The sequence below is a fragment of the Leguminivora glycinivorella genome, chromosome 13 (assembly GCF_023078275.1).
Source record: "Leguminivora glycinivorella isolate SPB_JAAS2020 chromosome 13, LegGlyc_1.1, whole genome shotgun sequence".
NCBI classification, from domain to species: Eukaryota; Metazoa; Arthropoda; class Insecta; order Lepidoptera; family Tortricidae; genus Leguminivora; species Leguminivora glycinivorella.
Window position 1 is genome coordinate 7,373,911 of NC_062983.1, and position 22,768 is coordinate 7,396,678.

General features: G+C 36.7%; 3 protein-coding genes across 5 annotated transcripts; 1 reads left to right on the forward strand and 2 right to left on the reverse strand.

Annotated features, from left to right (window-relative positions):
• The first annotated feature begins 505 nt into the window (after positions 1 to 505).
• LOC125232649 lies at positions 506 to 6,439 on the forward strand. 2 transcript variants are annotated; one of them, XM_048138402.1, is made up of 4 exons: positions 506 to 1,238; positions 1,953 to 2,141; positions 2,819 to 2,951; positions 5,852 to 6,439. In XM_048138402.1, the coding sequence occupies exons 1-4, from the start codon at positions 959 to 961 to the stop codon at positions 5,964 to 5,966; spliced, it is 717 nt and encodes a 238-aa protein (XP_047994359.1). In that variant the 5' UTR covers positions 506 to 958; the 3' UTR covers positions 5,967 to 6,439. The 2 variants fall into 2 exon arrangements, with proteins under 2 accessions (XP_047994359.1, XP_047994360.1); XM_048138403.1 differs by having other exon boundaries at positions 506 to 1,232.
• Positions 6,440 to 6,570: 131 nt separating this feature from the next.
• On the reverse strand, positions 6,571 to 15,035 carry LOC125232966. Of its 2 annotated transcripts, none has more exons than XM_048138818.1 (4): positions 14,749 to 15,035; positions 13,523 to 13,678; positions 7,958 to 8,033; positions 6,571 to 6,973 (listed from the first exon to the last, which is right to left on the reverse strand). In XM_048138818.1, exons 1-4 carry the CDS (start codon positions 14,818 to 14,820, stop codon positions 6,861 to 6,863), a joined length of 417 nt encoding a protein of 138 aa, XP_047994775.1. In that variant the 5' UTR covers positions 14,821 to 15,035; the 3' UTR covers positions 6,571 to 6,860. The 2 variants fall into 2 exon arrangements, with proteins under 2 accessions (XP_047994775.1, XP_047994776.1); XM_048138819.1 differs by having other exon boundaries at positions 14,600 to 14,775.
• Positions 15,027 to 16,931, reverse strand: LOC125232707. Its single transcript, XM_048138465.1, has 2 exons — positions 16,729 to 16,931; positions 15,027 to 15,181 (listed from the first exon to the last, which is right to left on the reverse strand). Exons 1-2 carry the CDS (start codon positions 16,880 to 16,882, stop codon positions 15,027 to 15,029), a joined length of 309 nt encoding a protein of 102 aa, XP_047994422.1. The 5' UTR covers positions 16,883 to 16,931.
• Between the last annotated feature and the right edge of the window lie 5,837 nt (positions 16,932 to 22,768).

Sequence of the window (22,768 nt, forward strand, 5' to 3'; positions counted from 1 at the left end):
TTGTTACATTTCTAACTATGTAACATAAATGAGTTCTACAGTCAGGCAAAAAAGTGGTTTACCACTTTTCGACCTTACGTGTTTAAAATAGAGTTGAAAAGTGGGGACCCACTGTCTTGGCTGACTGTACTGTAAGCAATATATATCTCTAGTAAAAACTATTTTTCTCAAGTCAAAATGGTATCATATTAAAATTTGAATAGATTATTTCCTATTCCACGTTGACGAAAACTAGAGTAAATGGACATAAACTAGCACAGTAAAACGTAAGTTGACTATAGTAAAAAAACTATTTTACAAAACCTATTCTATACAACACAAAACATTCTTACAACTACAACTAACTCGACTAAAATACGAAACGAAAACAAACATTGAACAACAAAAGAGACAACGGGGTCCGTGAAAAATTCTGGACACTTGTGTCCACAAGCGACTTTGATCGGATATGCATGACAATAGCACAGAAAAGTGGATGACACAGTTCACATTTGTAACAGGTAGCTCGTGGTCGTTAATTACAGATTTTAAATATATTACGAGTCGTATTTATTAAAAAAAAAAGTAATTTTACACAAGAAATTTTTAAAAAGTTAGGTAGTGATCAATCTTGATGGATTCTCACGAGATTGTAGTGAAAATAATCGACCTCTAAGTAGAACTAAATTACGATTACTTTAGGTATAAAAATAAGTGACTTTAATAGTGCTAGTGCGATTTACACACACAGCGCAAAATTCAGACGCGGCTAGCGGCTAGGTGACTATCGTTTGCGCTGGAACGATTTGTGTCTATTAGGGCCAGCGTAAGGACCACGTCACGCAGAAGTATATGGAAATTCTCATACAAAAGATTTAGCTAACGCTAAATTCTATAACGGACGGTTTGGTGTAACCGACCTGTGACGAAAGCTGTGCGTTTTAGCCAAAGGAGGACACGAAACAGAACTTCCTACAACATGTATAACCAAACTTACGACGACGAAGCACCGTTACCACTAATAGCCAACTACACAGTAGTGAAAGAAAACGAAGAAGATGATAAGAGGGAGCCAGAAGATAGGGTTATTCTAGAAATAGGGAAAGCAGATGACAAGCCGAGAGAAGAACACACGTTCAGCCATAAGAAGTACGATAAGACGACGTCGCACCACAGGTCTTATGTGCTGGATGATTATGAGGGGAGGAAGGTGACATACTTTAGGCCGCATGAGTTGGAGACTAGTCAAGAAGGTATAGGTACTACATAGTGTTTATTTCTTTAATGTAGCAGAAGACTTACTCTGTCCGTTTTCACATCATCCGATCCGATATCGGATGTCGGGACGATTTTAATGGAAGAAATCCGAGATGGCGCTGTAAATATGGGATATCTGTCCTACATCCGATATCGGATCGGATAATGTGAAAACGCCCTAATCATTTAGGTATTTTAATAGTATTAGGTTACTAGGTACTCTATTTAAATCTCATTATTTACCTAAATTAAATAATTATAGATGCACCTAGTGGGAAAAGGTTTTCCATCGTAATTTTCCGGAAACGTTCGTATTTGTCATGCTAGTTCCGACAGTGTCAGTACGTCTTGTACTGAGACTGACTGAAATAGCATGACACGTTCGTAAGTTTCCGCAAAAATACGAAGGAAAATGTTTTCGCACTAAGTACATCTCTATATTTATGTTATCTACCTACACGAGGTCTATCTTGGACGGTCTAGCACTACGGTTTAGGTCGGTTCGCATAGCTCAACTGCTGCGAATTTATCTGATAGACACAATCAATTCATATCACACACCTCAGCACGTCTCACGTCTCGTCTGGAGGAACCACAGTCTAAACACTGAGCTTTCACGCTTAGGTACCTACACGTACCAGTTGCTTCATACAGCGTCACCTATTGCCAGATATTTTTTACGAGACATTGAATCAACGATTTAATCACACTTCCAGCGCCACCACCGTCCTACGGGATCGGCTACCCTTACAAAGAGTACGGCCCCCCCAAAGAGTACTCCGCATCCCTCCCCTCCCTGCCAGATACAGTGAACTCTGAGTCCTCTCTGGACTACTCTCATGAGGATGTCAAGCCTGAAGCTGACGAGAAACATTGGAAGGAACGCGCTTTGCAGCTTGAGAAAGGTATGTTGCTCCATTTATAAGTTACTGCACAACAGAAATTTAATATTTGTACGTAGTTAGATACCGATCATGTCATCATCAGCGGGCGTAGCACACTATTAGTCAGCGGGCGTAGCATTATCCGATCTTATATTTATTTCTTTATTTATAAGTTCCTTAAAATTAACACTAACAGACAGGCTATACATGTTAATAGGAGGGTAGTTTTAGAGACACATACAATAGGGTACACATTTATGGTTTTATGATTGATTAATAATCATACACATCATATATTTATGATTGATTAAAAATTCAAGATGGCGCCTGTAATGTATGGGATATCGGTTCTACATCCGATATCGGATCGGATAATGTGAAAACTCACTTTCAAATAAGTAGTGCGAACAAGGCTGATGGTGCTTTAAGGAGGCCCATTCTGAAATATCACTCGATAAGGTTTTCATTTTGTTAAGATGTGCCCTTGACGATCGCTCACTCTGATTCATGATTCTTAGGTGCAAATGTATTGGTAGTTTACCCCGTTTACGTTTATTTGTGATGCTGATGAGGACATTGAGAACTGCGAGTTGGGGCATAGTCGAACGACAACCGAAGTCGTAATTCTTGAATCGGCCATTGTCGAAGTAAAATGTATTCTTCTTAGCTTCTTACCCCACATTACTTTCGATTTACAGAGTACAAAAAGACGGCTTGCGACCGGGAGCGAACGCGTATGAGAGACATGAACCGCGCGTTCGACCTGTTGCGCTCCAAGCTTCCTGTCACTAAACCCAGCAAGAAGAAATACTCCAAGATCGAGTGTCTCAGGTATCTCAAAACAAAAAAGGTATTCCGAAACAAAAGAGCTATAACAGAACAAAAGGGAATCCAATCCCTCTCGCGCCTCCCCGACCAAGACTCGACTGAGTCATCAAACCCTATGCAACGAGGACAGAAAACGATCTCACCCCCTTTCTGTATGAAACCGTCAGATCCTGGACGTCTATCAAAACCCAATACCACTACGCTCACCAGACTACTAGACTTTAGACTAGACTTTTTACACGTAGTGTTTAGAGATAACTTCCATGTGCTACGAAGCTTGATCGATTTACATCTTGTCTATACACCTTGAGCGTTTACCATGAGTTTTTGAACGTTTTAGAATACGTTTCTCCTTAGCACATGCAAACGTTACGGATAATATAATTATGTCATTTTTTAGGGTTCCGTACCAAAAAGGTACAAAAGGAACCCTTATGGCGCCGCTCTGTCCGTCTGTCCGTCTGGATCTTGTAACCGTTCAGTAGAGCTGGGGCCCATTTCACGAAGCTACAAGTTACAATTTACACGTGGTAATCAATGTCTAATATGACAAGTTGGAAAGAGACATATATATATATATATATATTATATAATATATATATATATATATATATATATATATATATATATATATATATATATATATATATATATCTATCGCTCTTGCGTATTGGCGCGACAGCGCCAGACTGCCTTTCGCGGCGTTTTCGTTTCGCGTCGTAGCAATGCTATTCGGCTACGGGGCCTGGTAATAAATGGATGGTGATAAGCAATAATGTGTCAACCCACAAAAACTAAAAAAATGAGATTTTAATGCCATGTTATAGCTGGATTTTTAAACTTCTATTTGCAAAAATGACCTTTTCATTTTGAAAATTTTTACTATCCCAAAAGTAAAAAAATAGGTTAACACAAATCCTATATCGTGTGTTGCCTGTTTTGCATTAATGTGTCAAGAACCTTAACTTATTATAGTAATTGGCAGAAGACATATTTAAATTACAATAATGTGTTATGAGGGTATACTCAACGATTTTTTTACACTTGACTCATTCTTGCAAAACGCAAAAAATGACATAGTTACCCACTATGAGACTTGAATGATTATTGCAAAATGATATTTTATTCGTTGTTTTATGCTACGACCCGTGTTATAAAACATAAGTCATTATTGTTAAATTATATTCGGGTCATAAATTGTTCGTTTTTGGTGTAAGTACCATGACACTATATTGTAAAATATAACTGTTCATATTAATTTATGTTTGAATAAGTTATGACTTAGTCCATTAGTATATTTTTGCACATGAATAGTAAATTCAGTACGAAATTGAACATTTTAAGTCATGAATATACATATTCGTTATTATAATTTGCAAACATTTTTTACAAGTACGTGTTTATATAAAAATCTAATATAAGCTACTATTTTTTTATAATTACTAATTACATTAAGACGTATTAATGTATGCATAAAAATATTGTTTGATTTTTGAATACTTACTGAATGGTAGTTTATTATTTTGTTAAAGATATTTTATGTTTTGTTCTTGTACAAGTCATGAGTTATTCATAATTTAAATGACTTAGTCTATTTCTTAGCGTAAAAAAATATTTTGTTGTATATTTTAGATAAGTAGTTTGTTTTTTTAAAAGATGATTATTTGATTTTTGTAACGATTTTTTGTTGAAAAAGCACAGATAATTTAAATATGTGTCTAGAAATGATCATTACTCTAATAGTTAATTTATAGTATTTTATTCAACAGGCGTTTAAAGGAGGTCAAGAAATATGAGTGGCGTACTTTCCACGAGTATTTTGGAGTCAGTTAAACACCATTGCATACAATACTTTTACAACGACCATGCACTTAGTTTTTAATAGTTTTTTTAAATAATTCTCACGAAATTCACACTGTTTCCTGTATTGCAAAGGTTTGCACTGTCAGCTCAGCTGCCCAAAGCCTTCCCGCGCACGCACGCAGTATCGTTAATGCAATGCGTTGCCATGATTACAGAACCAAACAATGCGTTTTCAGTTTTTTCGATACGCACAATCCTGTAAATGACGGATAACAGTTCGGGAGTAGAAAAATCATTAAAAGTTTTGATTAATAAATAATGTATTGATTCCTACATGACGACCGGTCTGGCGCAGTCGGTAGTGACCCTGCCTGCTACGCCGCGGTCCCGGGTTCGAATCCCGGTAAGGGCATTTATTTGTGTGATGAGCACAGATATTTGTTCCTGAGTCATGGATGTTTTCTATGTATATAAGTATTTATATATTATATATATCGTTGCCTAAGTACCCACAACACAAGCCTTCTTGAGCTTACCGTGGGTCTCAGTCAATCTGTGTAAGAATGTCCTATAATATTTATTATTATTTTATTATTTATACCTAATAACATAAGTGACCATGACTGATATGTTACTTAACACTTATAAAGTTAAAAATATGCATAGGTAGAGTATTTTACAATAACAATTTATGTGCTTTAACATGTTTATTTAAGACTCATAGATATTTTTAAACAATTAGCAAAAGTGGGTTAAGTATCATAACACAGTCTTGAAAAAGTTTGACGTCGTCGAACAATTCGCAATAAAAGAAAAGGGCATTATTTCGTCAAATTGAAGTTTGTTTTGAAATTAAGCTACAATAATCACTACTACTGAACGTATTATAGCTGAAAAACACAACAATCTATATAAAAAACAATTTTTTTTATGAGAAACACAAAAAAATGAGAAAAAATCTTTAGACGCCATTTTCTCAAAATGGTTGGCGTGTGGGTTGACACATTATTGCTTATCACCATCCAAATATGAAGAGAAGTGGACCAAAAGTTGTGTTCATTTGTTCTTGTTCATTGATCCAATGCAATTCTTCCTTCCAGGATAGCGATCTGCTACATCCGCCACTTGGAGTTCATGCTGGCGGACGGCGCCGGCGCAGAGGACAGCAGCTTCTTCGAACTGAATGCCGATCTGCGGCGGCGGCAAAGGTTCTGATACTTCCGATCATTGTAGTTGTAGGAATAGATTAATAGCTAAGTAATCAGTTTTTCCCTATTTTTTTTAGAGCATGTCGAGTTCCATCAATTGTAATCAACTAATCATGGGTGTGCTGGTTTTAGTGTCACGCAGACCGACCGCGCGGAGCGCACTGAGAGAAATCCAGTGGGCCCTGTCGTTTTTTCTTTCGTGTATGATATCTATTTAAATTTATAATTTATATATAGTAGTGTGACTACTTGAAAAAAAGAACAAATCGAAAAATATTCAATAAAATAATTTGATTTGTTCCCTACTTGTAATTTATACCTAGTTCAAATCTTTAAATAAACACTCAATGAAGTCGCAACTCACGTTACTTTTACGTGGATTCACCCTACCGTGTTTAGAATTTAGATATTCTAAAACGTGTTTTGGCAGGGGTATGCACTAAGATTATGATTATTATGAATAAAGACTGTAAAGCTGTAGGTAAGAAGTTTTATTTCCAAAATACTGGTTATAAATATAGCTAAAGAAACAGTTTTTCTTAAACATTAGCACAGCTTACCTACATGTTACATTTCAATTGAAAGTGTAATAAATTATACCAAGCAGTATGAAAAAATCACAATATTTAAAGAGCACCTTTGCAGCGTCAATTTTTTTTTCGTATTTTATATTTTAATTCTTTACACCATACAACTTGAAATGTAACAATAACTAAGACTATGTACAAAAGCGATTTTTAACACAAATCGTCGGTTCCTAGGTTTACTTTTTTACAGTTAAAAATGTCTAGAATAAAGGGCGCCAAAGCATAGGTTGCTCCTTTAAGACCCAGGTAACTGAGGTAACCTATTGTTTTTGTAAAAAAATACACCTACAAAAAAAGTTTGAACTCGAAAATCTTCAACCTTGTTTCCTAAGTTTTCTTTCACGTATTTCGTCCAGTTTCTTCTTCTCAATGGCTTTAAGATAATCCAAATACTGGCATTTGAGGATCTGAGGGAGCTTCACAATACCTGCAAAGATGGAGTGTCTTAGATAGGTGCCTAAGTCTTGTTAGGTAACTCTAAAATTGTCAAATAGGTATACTGATGTGCCGACGGAAAATTTCCAAAATTCTGAAATTTACACATAGGAAAACTTCGAAAACTTTCCATACTTTGTATGGAAAATTGTATGGATGGAAACTTTCCATTCATAAATTTAAATTCCCTTTATTTTTTGTGAAAGTTTCGTGAATTTTTCAAGAAATTTAAGATTTTTTTGGAAAGTTTCCGCAACTTGCACATCATTAAATGTTATTAATATTAGCACCATCTAGCCGAGAGACAACCAAAGGAATTTAGGCGACCATATAATATCTTCGGCATATAGTTCCATTCGGCATATAGTCCATTATAGGAAACAGAATGGCATAGATTATTTTCTTAAATTGTTTCTTAAACGGTGTATAAAGCTTGACCAGGAATATATGACTACGCGCCATGTTGCAGAATTTCAATAGAACTATTTTATTCATACAATACTGAACTGTCACCGCATAAATTTTACATCAGAATCCATACTAATATTATAAATGGGAAAGTGTGTGTCTGTTTGTTTGTCCATCTTTCACGGCAAAACGGAGCGACTTATTGACGTGATTTTTTAAGTGGAGATAGGGGATGGAGAGTGACATAGGCTACTTTTTGTCTCTTTCTAACTCGAGCGAAGCCGCGGGCAAAAGATAGTAATAAATAAATATTGGGGACACCTTACGGCTTACACAGATCAACTTAGCCACAAACTAAGCAAAGCTTGTACTATGCATTTAATAAATGCCCGGGTGGTGGTAACACACTGTATATTTCTGGTCAGGCTTCAACTCTTGATGATTCCGAGAAATAAAACTTAATAAAATCTCAATTCATCAACAAAATCTTGGTACGTTTTTTAACTTTTCCCTATGCCCTTGTCTATAAAATTCCGAGGTACGTTACGTTTGTTGTCTGTCGACATACCTGAAAAACACAACGTGACAAAGTGTTTGTACAAAGCATATGCTGGCGCGATGACACTTTCTGGGTTGTCTTTTTTCTGAAAATTTAAATGTAAAACATCATGAATTTTATAAATATTACAGAAAATACTAAAGTTATCCACGTAACGCCCACCATACAACCTTTTTGCTAAGGAATTTTGATTCTAGTCCTAAGTACTAGAAGTTGAGTTGAGTTTCATTTGTTCGAAAAGTTTTAGAGACAAAAGACGATAGAAGGGAATGTTTTAAATCGACAAGAGTTACGAATTTCCTTTTCGCACCGCGTGTCGTAGGATATTTTCAGTTCATCCTTTAAAGTTTCGACCTGACAAAAACGTACTAAGTACGTTATTACAACATACTTAGTGCTGAAAAAAACACCATATATTATGTACATTATGTACTAAAAACAATCTTAAAACTTGTTCAGCTTCATTTTTAACCTACGACGCAAAAACGACGGGGTGTTATAAGTTTGACGTGTCTGTCTGTCTTGTCTGTTTGTCTGTGTGTGTCTGTCTGTGGCATCGTAGCTCCTGAACGGATGAACCGATTTACATTTAGTTTTTTTTGTTTGAAAGCTGAGTTAGTCGGGACGTCGGGAGTGTGATTAGCCATGTTTCATGAAAATCGGTCCACTATGTCGTGGTCGGGGGTTTTCTCAAAATTTTTATTTTGTTCATCCTTAATCTTAAACCACGAGTGGTTAAGGCCTATTTCACCGTTACAATTCAATCAAATTACTTCATAACTCAGCACTGTCAATGATATGACCCAATTCTACCAGGGCGTTATCACCACAAAGGATATTGCGTCCTTTCCGCACGAAACAAGGCCTACTGTCCGAACCATTTTACCCTGGTCCACCCCGCCCCTCTCCGGGCGTACAAATCGGGGAGACCGGGGGACATTGTGCCACTACGAGAGTGTGCGAAAATGTGGACAGATGACATCCGTCTGACTTTGGCCTTCTGGATTATGCGAGTTCTATGTGTTACGGTTTAAATGTTTTAGTGATAAATTAATTTGTAATAATTTTTATCACCAAAGCCAGAGCTAGAATGAGTTCATTTACCTACTTTTTATCTTTGATTGGGAACAAAATTAGGTTTTGGCCCATAATATTATATTTTTTGTATTCAGTATCTCAGCTACTGATGTACCGTTGGCAAGTTATCAAAATTCTGAATTTTTCACATAGGAAAACTTCGGAAACTTTCCATACTTTGTATGGACAATTGTATGTATGGAAACTTTCCATTTTATAAATTTAAATTACCTTTATCTTTCGTGAAAGTTTCGTGATTTTTTCAAGAAATTTAAGATTTTTTTTGGAAAGTTTCCGCAACTTGCACATGACTAATCTCAGCTATAGAAAACGTTTTACATAATAGATAAAAAGGTATGTTCTGTTTCTGTACTTATGTAATTTCTACTTTCCCTATTTTAATTTATACGTTAGGTATCACATTTTCGTGACAATAGAGACATACAAGGTTGTAGGTACCTATATATTTTTCAGTTCCAAAAACGATCTGTATGATTAAATAGTGGGTACCTATATTCAATTAACCTAAAAAGTTGTAATTGCTAAGTTTCCAATGGTTAAAATTAATAGTTAGTTGTTATACAAGGGGGCAAAGTTGTATTTTAACACACGAGAAGTAAAATACATTTGCACCCGAGTGTAACACAAAACTTTTCCCCTCACTATAGCGAGGAAACTACAACGCAAAAAATTCGTTGATCACTGCTTCCAGTAGTTCCACAGGTGGTAAATCATCTTTATTACTAGATTCACCTACTTTTATCAATTTTAAAGCAGTTAATTTGACTTTATTCAAGGTCAAATTACTTTACCCACTAGTGGATAAAATGCGTTTTTACCCGCTGGTATTAAAGGACAAAATACGTGTTTCCGAGCTAGTGAGGGAAAAAGTAAATTATAGTTACATGCCAACCAGCTAGCTATTTTTTTTTTTTTTATGGGACATTAAATCTTCGCCCCTATACATTTTAAAAATTTTCTGCCATTTTTAGTGACAAGGTTTGCTTGACCGTCTCTCGCCATAATACGAGTAGTTAAGACGATACAGGAGGGGTCAATTCAATTCTCCATACAAACGCTCTCGACTATTTCCTCCCTAGTTCTTGAAGATATGCAATGATTTTTTCAACACAGATTATTATTATATTTATCTGTGTCTTTTGATTTTTTTTATATTCTTATTTTAAAAAACGCTAGAGCCCATCAAAAATTTCTAAAAACGGCCTTATTGATTATGGCGCAAAAAAGGTGTGGTATTCAAAACTGATAACAATGAGCCAAAAAAACTAAACGGTCTGACACAGATTATTTCATTGTTATTCAGATTCTCAAATCTCGGTACGATTGATTAAGTTTTGAAGGAGGAAACAGTCGAGAGCGGGACCTCGATTTTAAAGATTTTACGCTACGTCTTTTAACTGAGTTGTTGAAAGGGGGCTCCTTTCCGTTTTAGCATTTTCGCTGCTGTAGCGTCTTAAGTAGTTGCCGACTTCACAAACTAGTCTGCAAAACTACATTTATAACACAACAATGTATTCAACTTGACAACACACACGCGTTGCGTCTCCGTGATGCCTCTAAACACACGCCTACCTTTGTATGACGGTGTGTACCTGTCTGTGTATGTATATATGTATGACACCCACCCATCTCTGCGCGTATCGGAATGAGAACAGACAGATAACGCTCCGGCGTCCCTCGTATGTAGGCACCTTGCTGCTACCAAGGTGGCATGAATCGAGACAGGTGGTTAAACTGTGTTGCGTCAAGCGCGATCTATTTCTGTGTTTAAAAGTTCTGTAGGTATTTAATTTGATTGTGGATGTAAATTGTCATAATTAAGTTCAAAAATCTTTCATACAACTTTTATCACATATGTATAGGTATCACACTTTATTGCACAACCTCAGAAATGTACATACTACCATAGGCAGTGATGATTTCTGTACCTTGTCATATTAACGTCTTGTTTGAAATGTCATACGAAATTGTCAAACTGTTAAAAGCGACAAGGTACAGAAATCATCACATCTTTTTGCCGCTGACTGTACCTATTTCGATTTGAATGTTATCAAGTCAATTAACACGTTACATATATCTAGAATTATCTTTCATTAGAATGTCTACTCTACTCTATCAAATAGAACAGAGAGTTTCTGAAAAACAATATTTACTCACTAATTATACTACTACATATCACTAATATTTTGTGTAAATATGGACACCTGTCTGAAATAAAATATTTCATTTCATTTCATTTCAATTATAAAAGTGTGCTAAAAGGGTAAGATAGGACAGGGTAGCCTACAGATACAAAATATTCGTAGAAGTGCGTTCGTACAGTGACATAATTGTGTGGGTACATACTTATGTAGGAAAGTTTTAATTTCGTTGTATGAGAGTCACACACACAGAACGGACACACACACACACGCCAGCGTTTTTCAACAAAAAAAAATCATCCTGCGGTACTCTAAAAAAGTATCTCACTGTGGGCGTGGCTACGCAATGGAATTTGACTGTTGAGCTTTTAATACGAAAACAAAGTACTAAGGTATCAGCATTTCTAGGTTACAGGTGTCCATAGAAGCCATAGGGACTGAGGAGTTAGCAGAGGAATGTCATGGAGGCAAGGTGCCGTAGGTCGATACGCTTGGCCGGCATCTTTTCAACTCTATTGTATACTAGGGTCGCAGAACCACTTAGGAGCTTTTATATTCGGAAACAATAATCCATTTTGGATTTAAGACGCAATACTTTAGAGCTTAAACTTGTTTAAAGGAATTGAGGATAGGAATGGAACGAATGGATAATTCAATTGTTGACTCCCTCTTTTACTTTTGCCGATTAACCAATTATGGACTGGCCTGGCGGTTAATTTGAGTTTACTCTTTCTTCTCTTAGATACATTAAGTATTTATTTACTTATGTGATTGTAAACTACCCTATCAATATCTTTGTAAACATGAAAATGATAAATAAATACCAATGGTTGATCTGTGGGTACACGGTTCAGCTAGACGGCCTTTGTATGAATTTATGTGCCAACACATATAATATGTGTTCCGATGTAGGAATAGGTCCCCTCCACACATTTTATTCCATTCATTACACCGCTATCCTCCATCCACGGTAACCTTAGCGACCAAACTAACTGATGACGTAACTGCTTACACCAGGGTAGCATAAGTGTCGTGCAGGTTAAAATAGCACGCCGTTGGCAAGGGCGACTGCCGAGGGATACTTTGATTATTACCGCAAACTCGTATTATAACTTAGCTTTACAATAAAATTGTAACTAGATGTTCTTAGTGGTAAGGTCTAATCTAGCTTACACTGTTCGTTTAGGATAAGCTCAGTCGTAAGCTTGCTAGGGTAAGTGTAAACTGAGGGATGGATGTAATAACTTTCGTAAGCTCGCAATCGCTTTTACATTGTAATCTAAACTTTACCCGTACGTCATTATTCACATTTGCATATACTTTTAGCACTTTTAGTTACAATGTAACGCCCTATTTTCAACGAGTTTTTTTAGTTTTAGTAAACATACAGAAAAAAACAGATAAATTGAATTCAGCCGCCCGTAGCCGTACCACTCGCGGGGACTGAATTCAGGAGTTGCAGCTAAAAAAAACCTTGTAGTTGTAGTGCGAAAAGTTTTTCCTTCGTATTCTTACGGAACGGAAACGTACTGAACGTGTCATGCCTCATACTATTTCAGTCACTCTCAGTACTCGACATACCGACACTACCGGAAAAATAATAAATAAATAAATAAATAAATATTGGGGGACACCTTACACAGATCACCTTAGCCCCAAACTAAGCAAAGCTTGTACTATGGGTGCTAAGCGACGATATACATACTTAAATAGATAAATACATACTTATATACATAGAAAACATCCATGACTCAGGAACAAATATCTGTACTCATCACACAAATAAATGCCCTTACCGGGATTCGAACCTGGGACCGCGGCTCAGCAGGCAGGGTCACTACCGACTGAGCCAGACCGGTCGTCAAATACGAAGGAAAAGCTAACGCTCACTATAGCTGTTTCGCAGCTACCTATCTTTATCGCTCTAGCGTATTGGCGCGACAGAGCTCGACAGCATTTCTGTCGGCGCCTGGAGTCGACGATTGCCATTCGGCTACGTCCGCAGTACCAAGTTTAAAGTAAAACAAGTTGAGTACCTAATTCCCGAAAAGTTTGTACATTTGGATCACGTTTCCGATTTTGATAAAAATTGGTAGGCTGATAGAGTCCATGATGCTGAGCAAGATCCACTAGGTTTCCCAAAATGTCCCAGGTAGTTTGTGTGAAACTTTCCTTTTTTGTTACCGAAAATGTATAGAAATCTGGTACTGCTTGGGACATTTTGGGAAACCTAGTGGATTTTGTTCAGCATCATGGACTCTAGCAGCCTACCAATCTTTATCAAAATCGGAGACGTGATCCAAATGTACAAACTTTTCGGAAATTGTTGACTTACGATAACATGGCCGCACTTGTCGAATATCGGCGGGCGGCGTGTGTTCATGCTGCGTATGTACTCCTGCCAGCGCGCGATGGCCTCGTTGACGTCGCGCTGGTCGCCCCACACTCCTTGCGTGTACGTGAAGTAAACCGCGCCGGCCAGGAGACCAGCCTGCGAGGGAAATGATGGTTCGCGTTTATGGGCCTTTTTTTTTTCAATGTTGTCCACCCCATTTTTTTTGGTTTTGGAAATTTTTATCCTAATAGAAGAAAAAAAGTGAAAACCATTTTTTCATACATTTTGTGTGGCGGTAACGGAATGGCGAAGGTTTGAAAAATGTATGGAAATCTTGGGACTTTTTTTCTCCTATCAGGATCGAAAGACCTCGCGATTCTGTGTATGAATCGCGTAAAAAATACCCGTGTTACAAAAAAAGTGGGGTGGACAACTTTGATAAAAATGTCCCTTAATATGTAATTAGGAGATGATGAGTTGTTTGGTTGTTTAAACGGGGTTGAAGATGTGAATGGGTTACAGTATATTATTCGCAAATCGCTGTCTTGTTGAAGGTGAATGAAAATATTTAAGACATTATTCAGAGCTTTACTTTGGTTTGCGGATAGCAAAGAGGATCAAATATATAGAGGTGTCAAAGTATATAATAAAATGTAGGTATAGTCACAGTGCATAAGTAGATTTCCATCTCTCGATACATGCTTAAAATTGTTAAAACTCCATGTTCCTAATTTGATATGTGTTAAAATTGTCAAATAAGATGATGGTAAAACCAAAGGTGTAGCGCCATCTAGGGGAGCATATAGAACTCTTGATGCACATCTTGGGTGGCAGCTCGCCTTGCATTCTCGCGAGCACCTCATATCTGGGGCACACTCTGATGCAGGTGGGGTATTAGAAGGTGTTTTGTACAACAAAGTGGGGTTACCTTGATGGCATACATGAGCTTCCCATGACCATAGGATACGGGGCACATATCGGGTGGCAGCTCTTCTTGCATCCACACACTTCATGTCTGGGGCGCACTCTGATGCAGGTGGGGTTCAGAAGGAATTATATGTAATAAAGTAGCGTTACCTTGACGGCATACATGAGCTTCCCATGGCCGTAGGGTACGGGGCACATCTCGGATGGCAGCTCTTCTTGCATCCACACACTTCATGTCTGGGGCGCACTCTGATGCAGGTGGGGTTCAGAAGGAATTATATGTAATAAAGTGGCGTTACCTTGACGGCATACATGAGCTTCCCATGGCCGTAGGGTACGGGGCACATCTTGGGTGGCAGCTCGCCTTGCATCCGCGCGAGCACCTCATGTCTGGGGCACACTCTGATGCAGGTGGGGTTCAGAAGGAATTATATGTAATAAAGTGGCGTTACCTTGACGGCATACATGAGCTTCCCATGGCCGTAGGGTACGGGGCACATCTCGGATGGCAGCTCTTCTTGCATCCACACACTTCATGTCTGGGGCGCACTCTGATGCAGGTGGGGTTCAGAAGGAATTATATGTAATAAAGTGGCGTTACCTTGACGGCATACATGAGCTTCCCATGGCCGTAGGGTACGGGGCACATCTTGGGTGGCAGCTCGCCTTGCATCCGCGCGAGCACCTCATGTCTGGGGCACACTCTGATGCAGGTGGGGTTCAGAGGGAGTTCTGTGGGATAAGAAAATGAACTTAGGTAAGCTAAGGATTAAGAATGGTACAACTAACTTAAATAAGGCTACATTTTATGGATATTTATGGAAGAAAATGAAGTTATTTTGTTTTGTGGTTATGTCAAATAGCGTATACCTACAGTAAACGGCCATAAATAATGCACATTCGGTCTTTGGAAAGAGACTAATTAACGTCACATAAGCAAGAAAAAGACAACGCTCTACGAAGACGAAAAACCAATGTGCATTATGTATGGCCGTTTACTGTACCTACTTGTTAAGTATTTGTAGTTTGTAGTAGTCACATAATTTTACAGTTATTTTTTATTTAATGTATAACTAGCATGCCAGGACCTAAGAAAATAAACATAGCTACATATATTGGGTTTGAATTTGAGTACGCTTTATTTTCTATTTCCTATAATCTAGTTTTAACAACACTCATTAATTTTATTATGAAATTAAACAAAATGCTGCTCAAAATACAGACATGTTTCCTAAAACATTATAAACAGGAATCTCAGACTCTATGTTGTTACAGCGCCTTATGAAATCGTCTGGGCAACGGCAACGTGGGGCATTACATAATTTGTAATAAATACTAGGGCGTAAGAAACCAAGAGGAGGCACGATGTAACCACAGTAACAATGTAAAGGGACCCCCTTTTGAAGCAAGGGGAGTCAAGGGAAAGAGCGGCATTATATACAAAGTATATCTCATTCACTCATTCGTTCACATTCGTTCATTCATAAATCCCTGGGATTAGAATGAGAGAAACACATGTAATGAAGGCAAATTCCGTTGTTGTTCAATTGTAACATAGTAGCGAGTTGCAATTGTTACCAGGATAGCAAGATTTAAAAGCAGTTGTCTTGTTGTATCTAATACTCAACAATTCAACATACGTAAAACGTTGAGCATTATAAGTATTTGAGGTTTACTAGCTATGGTTTGAAAGCAGAACCTAATATATATTTGCACAATAATTCTTGTACTTAGTAAGGAAACTGGCAATACACTTTTAGCTAAGGTGTAGAAAAATTGAAGACAGCGGCTTGCTTCGCGATTGGCCCTCAATTAGTGCACATGTGTCAGTCTCTCAGTATATAAGACTAAGTAGATATTCTATAAAATTCGTACTTAACGCTCTTACTCTAGTTACTAAATAAATAAATAAATAAATAAATAAAATATGAAATATTTTATTGTGTGTTGAGTTTAGGTTACAATGGTTGCAGGTCTAATAGCTCATAATGTTATCCTCCTGTTTAATAAATATTATAGGACATTCTTACACACATTGACTGAGGCCCACGGTAAGCTCGAGAAGGCTTGTGTTGTGGGTACTCAGACAACGATATATATATATATATAAATAATTATATACATAGAAACCATCCATGACTCAGGAACAAATATCTGTGCTCATCACACAAATAAATGCCCTTACCAGGATTCGAACCCGGGACCGCGGCGCAGCAGGCAGGGTCACTAACCGACTGCGCCAGACCGGTCGTCGGTGCCGGTGATCGTAGTTACTGTACCTAAAATTCGTCCGCAGTCTGGTTTCCTTACAGGAGTACACTTGTTATACAACTCCATGGTCGGTTTGGGGTAATAAGCATCTTTGGCCAGGTTGATGGTCCGACACGCCTCGCATCGCATGCGATCCGCCTTCACGTTCTGGTTGTCGCACATTTTACTGAAATTTCGAAATGTTTTAATGAAATTTCGGTTTACTGTTGATTTAAACAAGAGGCCATAAGGATTTGAAGGAAGCGTTTTGACAGAAGATAGTTTTCTTTTGACATTAACTGCCAGATTTTTTGTGATGAGGTTTTCTAAATAAGGATAGTTTAAAAGTTCGAACATAATACTTCTTAGGGCGGTTACTTGGCGGTTACTTAGGGGAGCGTGGGGGAATTAGAGCCTACGACGACGCCTCCTTGCCCCGCGATCAGTTGCACGAGACGGAAGTGTGTTTTTGGTTCCGCGGTTATAAAAAAATTCGTCGTTCACGGTAAGCGTTAATTATGACTGTTTTTTCAAATATGTTACGTTAATATATATTATTTATGTCGATGCAAATCAAATCGCGACGGCGAATCAAACTTTTTTTAGAAAAATGTTTTGTTGTGTTGGTAGTCATGCGGGTATATAACATAAACAGCTCCTAATATTCGCATTGCTAAACTTTAGCTCCCATTACCCCAATGCAGTTAACTTATTTTATACTGAAATGGTTTTCTTTATTTTCCCTTCCAGATGCGACGAAAAAGAGACCGTTTCACATTAAAAGCCTCTCGGAACGTAGAGACTGATTGTAAGCAAAGAAAAGATTTAATCTAAATATATTATATTACTATGGCTCCCATTTGACATATAGGGCATTTTGTAGCTCTCGTTACTCGAAGGTGAAGGTAATGGGAGCGAATCCCATTTTTATGTTTTTCGTTTCTCATCATTAACAATGACATTATTTAGGCATATTTTTGTTGTTATGGGTTGCTAGATAAATAACTCTTACGTTCATAATTAAATATATTTTTACTACGTAAATTATGAGTAGTATTATTAGAAATCATTCTTAGTAGGCTCTAATTCCCCCACGCTCCCCTACCTGTAATTTTTTTACAAAATAACAATGAAATTACCTGCTTTCAAATAAAGGCAAAATGGTTAAAATCGGTCCACGCAATAAACAATTATTCCATAAAAATCATCTTTCTCTAGCTCGCGCGCATTAGTTTACTCAATTTGCCGATAGATGTCGCTGTACGTTGAACGCTCATTTCCTACATCGCGTTTTTCCTGATATAATGAGGTCGGTTCAGGAGCGTCCTTGCGACATGTCGTAAGTCGTAAACTATTGAAGTCGAATAATTAGTCTTGATTTTATTTGGACGTTGTCTCAATAAAATTGTATATTAAAATATGACTTGTTATGTGGGAAATTCTTGAGGATTTAGTCAAGTCTGTAGAGTTATTTGAATAAAATTTTGATGATTAAACTATTGAAAGTTTGTACGGAACCCTCGGTGAGCGACTCCGACTCGCACTTCACCGGTTTTTTTGAACTGAACTGTCATCGCATACATCAGTACAACAGCGCCCTCTTGACAATAGTTTTGTGTCGAGATCCCGGGGTCGGACTTAGGCATGTCCAGGAAAGGTTTTCCTGAAATTTCAGATAAGTATCTTCTTTGATTTTTTTTCAAAGTATGTAACTAAGATTTTTATTGCCTAGTTTATAATATTTATTGTACCAAATTTTTATTTAAGTGTAATTTTTATTTAAATAAAGGTTATTAAATATTTAATATAATAACTACGTATGTAACTAAAATTAGTTTCAATAAATACGTCACTTATTGACTGCTATTCTTTAATTAGGATTGTCAATGCCACTGTGATCTCATAAAACGGGTCAGGTGCCTACCTCCTTATTTATTAAGCATTACGAATGAGTACTTGTGTTAGTCATCAATGTCATCATTTTAGCTCCAAGTTTAAGCACTAAAATTTGAATATCAAATCATGCAATTAGCTGTACTTTAAACATAGCTTCACACCCTTTTGGATAGAGTAGACTGACCATCCAAACATGTTAGATTGCTTTCCTATTCAATTCAATTAAAAAAAAATGTATTTCAGGCATCTGAAATATTTTCTAGTGTAGTGTGTGTGTAGCGGATCGCAGTCATAATGATCGCCGTATTTTAACTGGGCTTTCTTAGTTTTTTCATGAAATAGGAGGCAAATGAGCAGCTCATCGCCTGATGGTAAACGATCACCGCCTTTATTTTTTTTATTAGGTTTCATCATTTGTGTAAGTAATACTAATGATTTATAGTTACAGTGTGTTTGGTCAGAGTTGTCGGAGCTTTTAAGGACGTACCTAAAGTACAATCAATTTTATCGAACTTCTTAGTAATCGCACTTATCTACAGATCGACAGGGTGAAATAAAAAGGACCATTCAAACTTTGCATAGTGACTTTTGAGGTCATTATGAACAACTTTTATTAAGGGTCCAATGCTGAAACATATACGAAAAAAAATTTGGATGTTCCATAGAAATGAGCTGTATCATGACAGTCGAAATGTATAAAATAGATATTTTTTTTGCGTTTTCAGCATTAGTCCCATAGTAAATAGAAGCACAATTTGATTTGATTTGAAATTACGAGTTACAACTATTTACCTGCAAATATATACTGTGTAGAGAATTTTATGGAAATATACCTACTTCTCCTAAACATCATAACTGTAGCTTTTACGGTTTTCCTGAATATATAAAAAAAAAACTGAAAATGGGGACATAAAAATGGGGAGGAGGGTGAAGATTAACATCTCGGCGACGGGCGAGTTTTCTACTTCATGTACAAGTTTTTTCTTATAAACCTATTGTTAACAGAACACAGTAACCGTCAGCTTCTTTGACCATAAACTTTAGGTAAAAAGATATTATGTCATGTCACTGCTGTTTAAAAATACACATTATTTTTTTCAGCCGTGAATAAATAACGCTTTTTCATTTTCATATTGAAAGCCTTTAACCTGTATAAGGACTGTATCGTTAAGTATATAAAGACAAAACAAACCTCGTCTAAATGTTGACATGTGTATAATTTGGTGTTATTATGTTCCGAGAGTATGATCTGAAGATATTGGTAAGCACTATTTGATATAAGAAGGTCTGCTATTTTTTTTATTTTAGGGTCTTTATGGTACTTTCATTAAGGTCTAGCAAATAAATTTCGGACAACCCCTATCTGGCTTAATTTGAGGATATTTCAATGACTCTTTGTACGATTTCAACAAACAAAGGTGAATATGCTTCCAAAATAATACATTCTTTAAGAGTCTTCTTCGTGGTTTTTCAATTGGGTACTTGCAGAATGAATCCGGTGAAATTATATAATTAAAAAAAACGCATTTTTGAGCAACGTTCCGGATTGCCGTAAACTTTTGATGCGAGCAGGTTGAGAGAAACAGATAAAAAAATTAGCCATAAGCCAAAGTCTAATTGACAGTCGTGGTGTTTGAACAGTGCCTAAACCAGATCGATATAAACAGTGTATGATAGTCAAATTCGACATCAAAGTCGGAGTTAGAGTAAGCACCATGCCACATTCTCTAAATCACCGCCATACACAGATCCTGAACTTTATTTTTTTTAAATAACAGTGGCTAGACTATGTCCAGATATTCTGCTTTGTGGATCATGTGTCGTTGAGGTTCGCACCGTACAATTTTTTTTCGCAATCGTATCGTCTTGTACGCACTTTGCGAATTTTCTAGTAGCATTTGTCCGGAATCGTAATTAAGTAGTACTCGGGAGGATTAAGTCAATGCTTTACGTCGAGTTTCTAGGACAAAATGTGTACCTTATTATGTGCCTTATTTTAAGCCCATGTCTTGTTATAAGAAAAAATATATAATAGCAAATAAATACGGCTACTCAAAGTTGTCTTCATACTTAACGATACAGTCTTTACAATGTATACATGCCAAAGTTTCGAATTTTATTCTTGTTGTTCATGAACCTACTAATAGCAGGTTACTTACTCGTATATTTTGATGATCATGATGAAATCACTCACCCAGTCACTGATGAAATCTATGCTATTTATATTAAGATATGAATCAAATCTAAAGTATGAAAACTATGCAATTGAAACTTTGTCTATTTAATAAAGTTGCTATTGATATCATATCCTGACAATTATATTTATCTGGTTTAAACTAGACCCCAAATTCGAGGATTCAGAAGAACGACAAAATCCTTCAAGAAAACAGCTTTTCTCTTCGCTTGACTCGTGTTGGTGGTTGCACTACCGCCACTAATATCTCCAAATAAAATACAACCCAGCACAAGATAAAGTATCATACTTCATAATAATTTATTGATAAATCAATACCATTCTATGCCTACCTCGAATTCTCAAGTAGGTATATTCATATCAAGTATCAACTTTTGTCAAAGGAGTCAGACAGCTTGCTGAAGGATTCGTATAATCTTGCAAATTAGACAAATATCTGTAAATATAAAGTACCGGAATCATACCCACCAAATAAAAATAAAAAAAATTGTCCAGCTTTTTTCAATGTATGATTATTCATCAAAATTTATTGAGAAGTTAAAATACTGAAATCTTTTAACTATTATGAAAAAATGGCGACAGTTGACAAACAAAATTTCTGTCAGGCTGGCCACATGTTTGGCATAGACACAGAAAAAATATAGACGGAGGGTAGCACGATCTAATTAACCTTATACCAAATTTTGAAAGACAGAAATACCTACCCTACCTGATCTTCAATCAGTACTGTATCTACCGCCGCCTTTTCTTTCGAACAACTCAATATGTTTATGAAAATTATACGTAAGTTTGTTCACTAGCTGGACATCAGTCATATATTTTCTAAGTGGAAAGTTGTGCTGTAATGACGTCACAGACGCGTCATCTAGGGGTTTCTAAAATCTATGATGTTTAGATATCGTAAATGTCACTTGATAACATCATATGAAAATGAAATACTTACGAGTATATATAAATTATCATTTTCTTACCTTTTCAGAGTCTTTGGTTAGAATTTTCTTTATTTATTTGTTTTCTAGCACGCAATTATTTTTTCTGCCTCCTCAAAGCTTTGTTCCCCATTGTTTCAATGACACGTGACCACGCGGAGAAAACTGACACAGGTCCATCCTCTGAAAGCGCCGCCGCGCGACTGAAGAGGCCATAAGTGCCATCGAAAATGTTTTCAATTTCAAAAAAATTTCCAGAAAAATTTTTTTTTTACAAAAACAGGATTAGTAATGGGTCTTAAAATTGGGTTCATAGTTGTTCCATCTTTCCTTTGCGGATTTGGTAGTATTTGATAAATATTATATTATTTTAATGACGCTACCGGCACAAACTCATCAGATTCATCTAGATAATCTTATTACCTATATATTGAAGTAAAAAAGAAGTCAAAAAAGTTTTTATCCCAGCTATGGGAACGATTTATTGTTAAAAGAAGAGGGAACTTTGGGGTCATTTTCTATCGAGCGAAGTTGTAACATTCATGTTGTTCAACTCCATAACATACTCACCAGATCCTGAAATTTAACATATATCGTTTTCAGATTTTTCCATTGCGTTTTCCTATGTTTTTAACGGCTTCAAAAAACGAGTGCGCGCAGCGTCTACGGAAATATATCGCCTTAAGTATTATATATTCTTTGTTCTTCGTAACTTCACTTATTTACAAAAAGTCATGTGGACGACATTCGAAAAACTTGCGGGGCAGTTCTGGATGAGATTAGCCCTGGATCGGGATAAGTGGCGTACACGAAGCGATGCCTGCTCAGCAGTGGGCGATTAATGGCTGAAATGATGATGATGATGATGGTGTGGTTAAAGTAATATCAAATCGTTCTTGGTAATATTCTAAACTTTGTATTCAGATCTAGGTACTATCGTACCATCAGTATAATTAATTAGGGACTATGGATGGACCCTAAATGAACGAACAAACGAACGAACAAATGAGACGAGTATCAAAGACTAAAAATTAATTTCAGACACGTGAA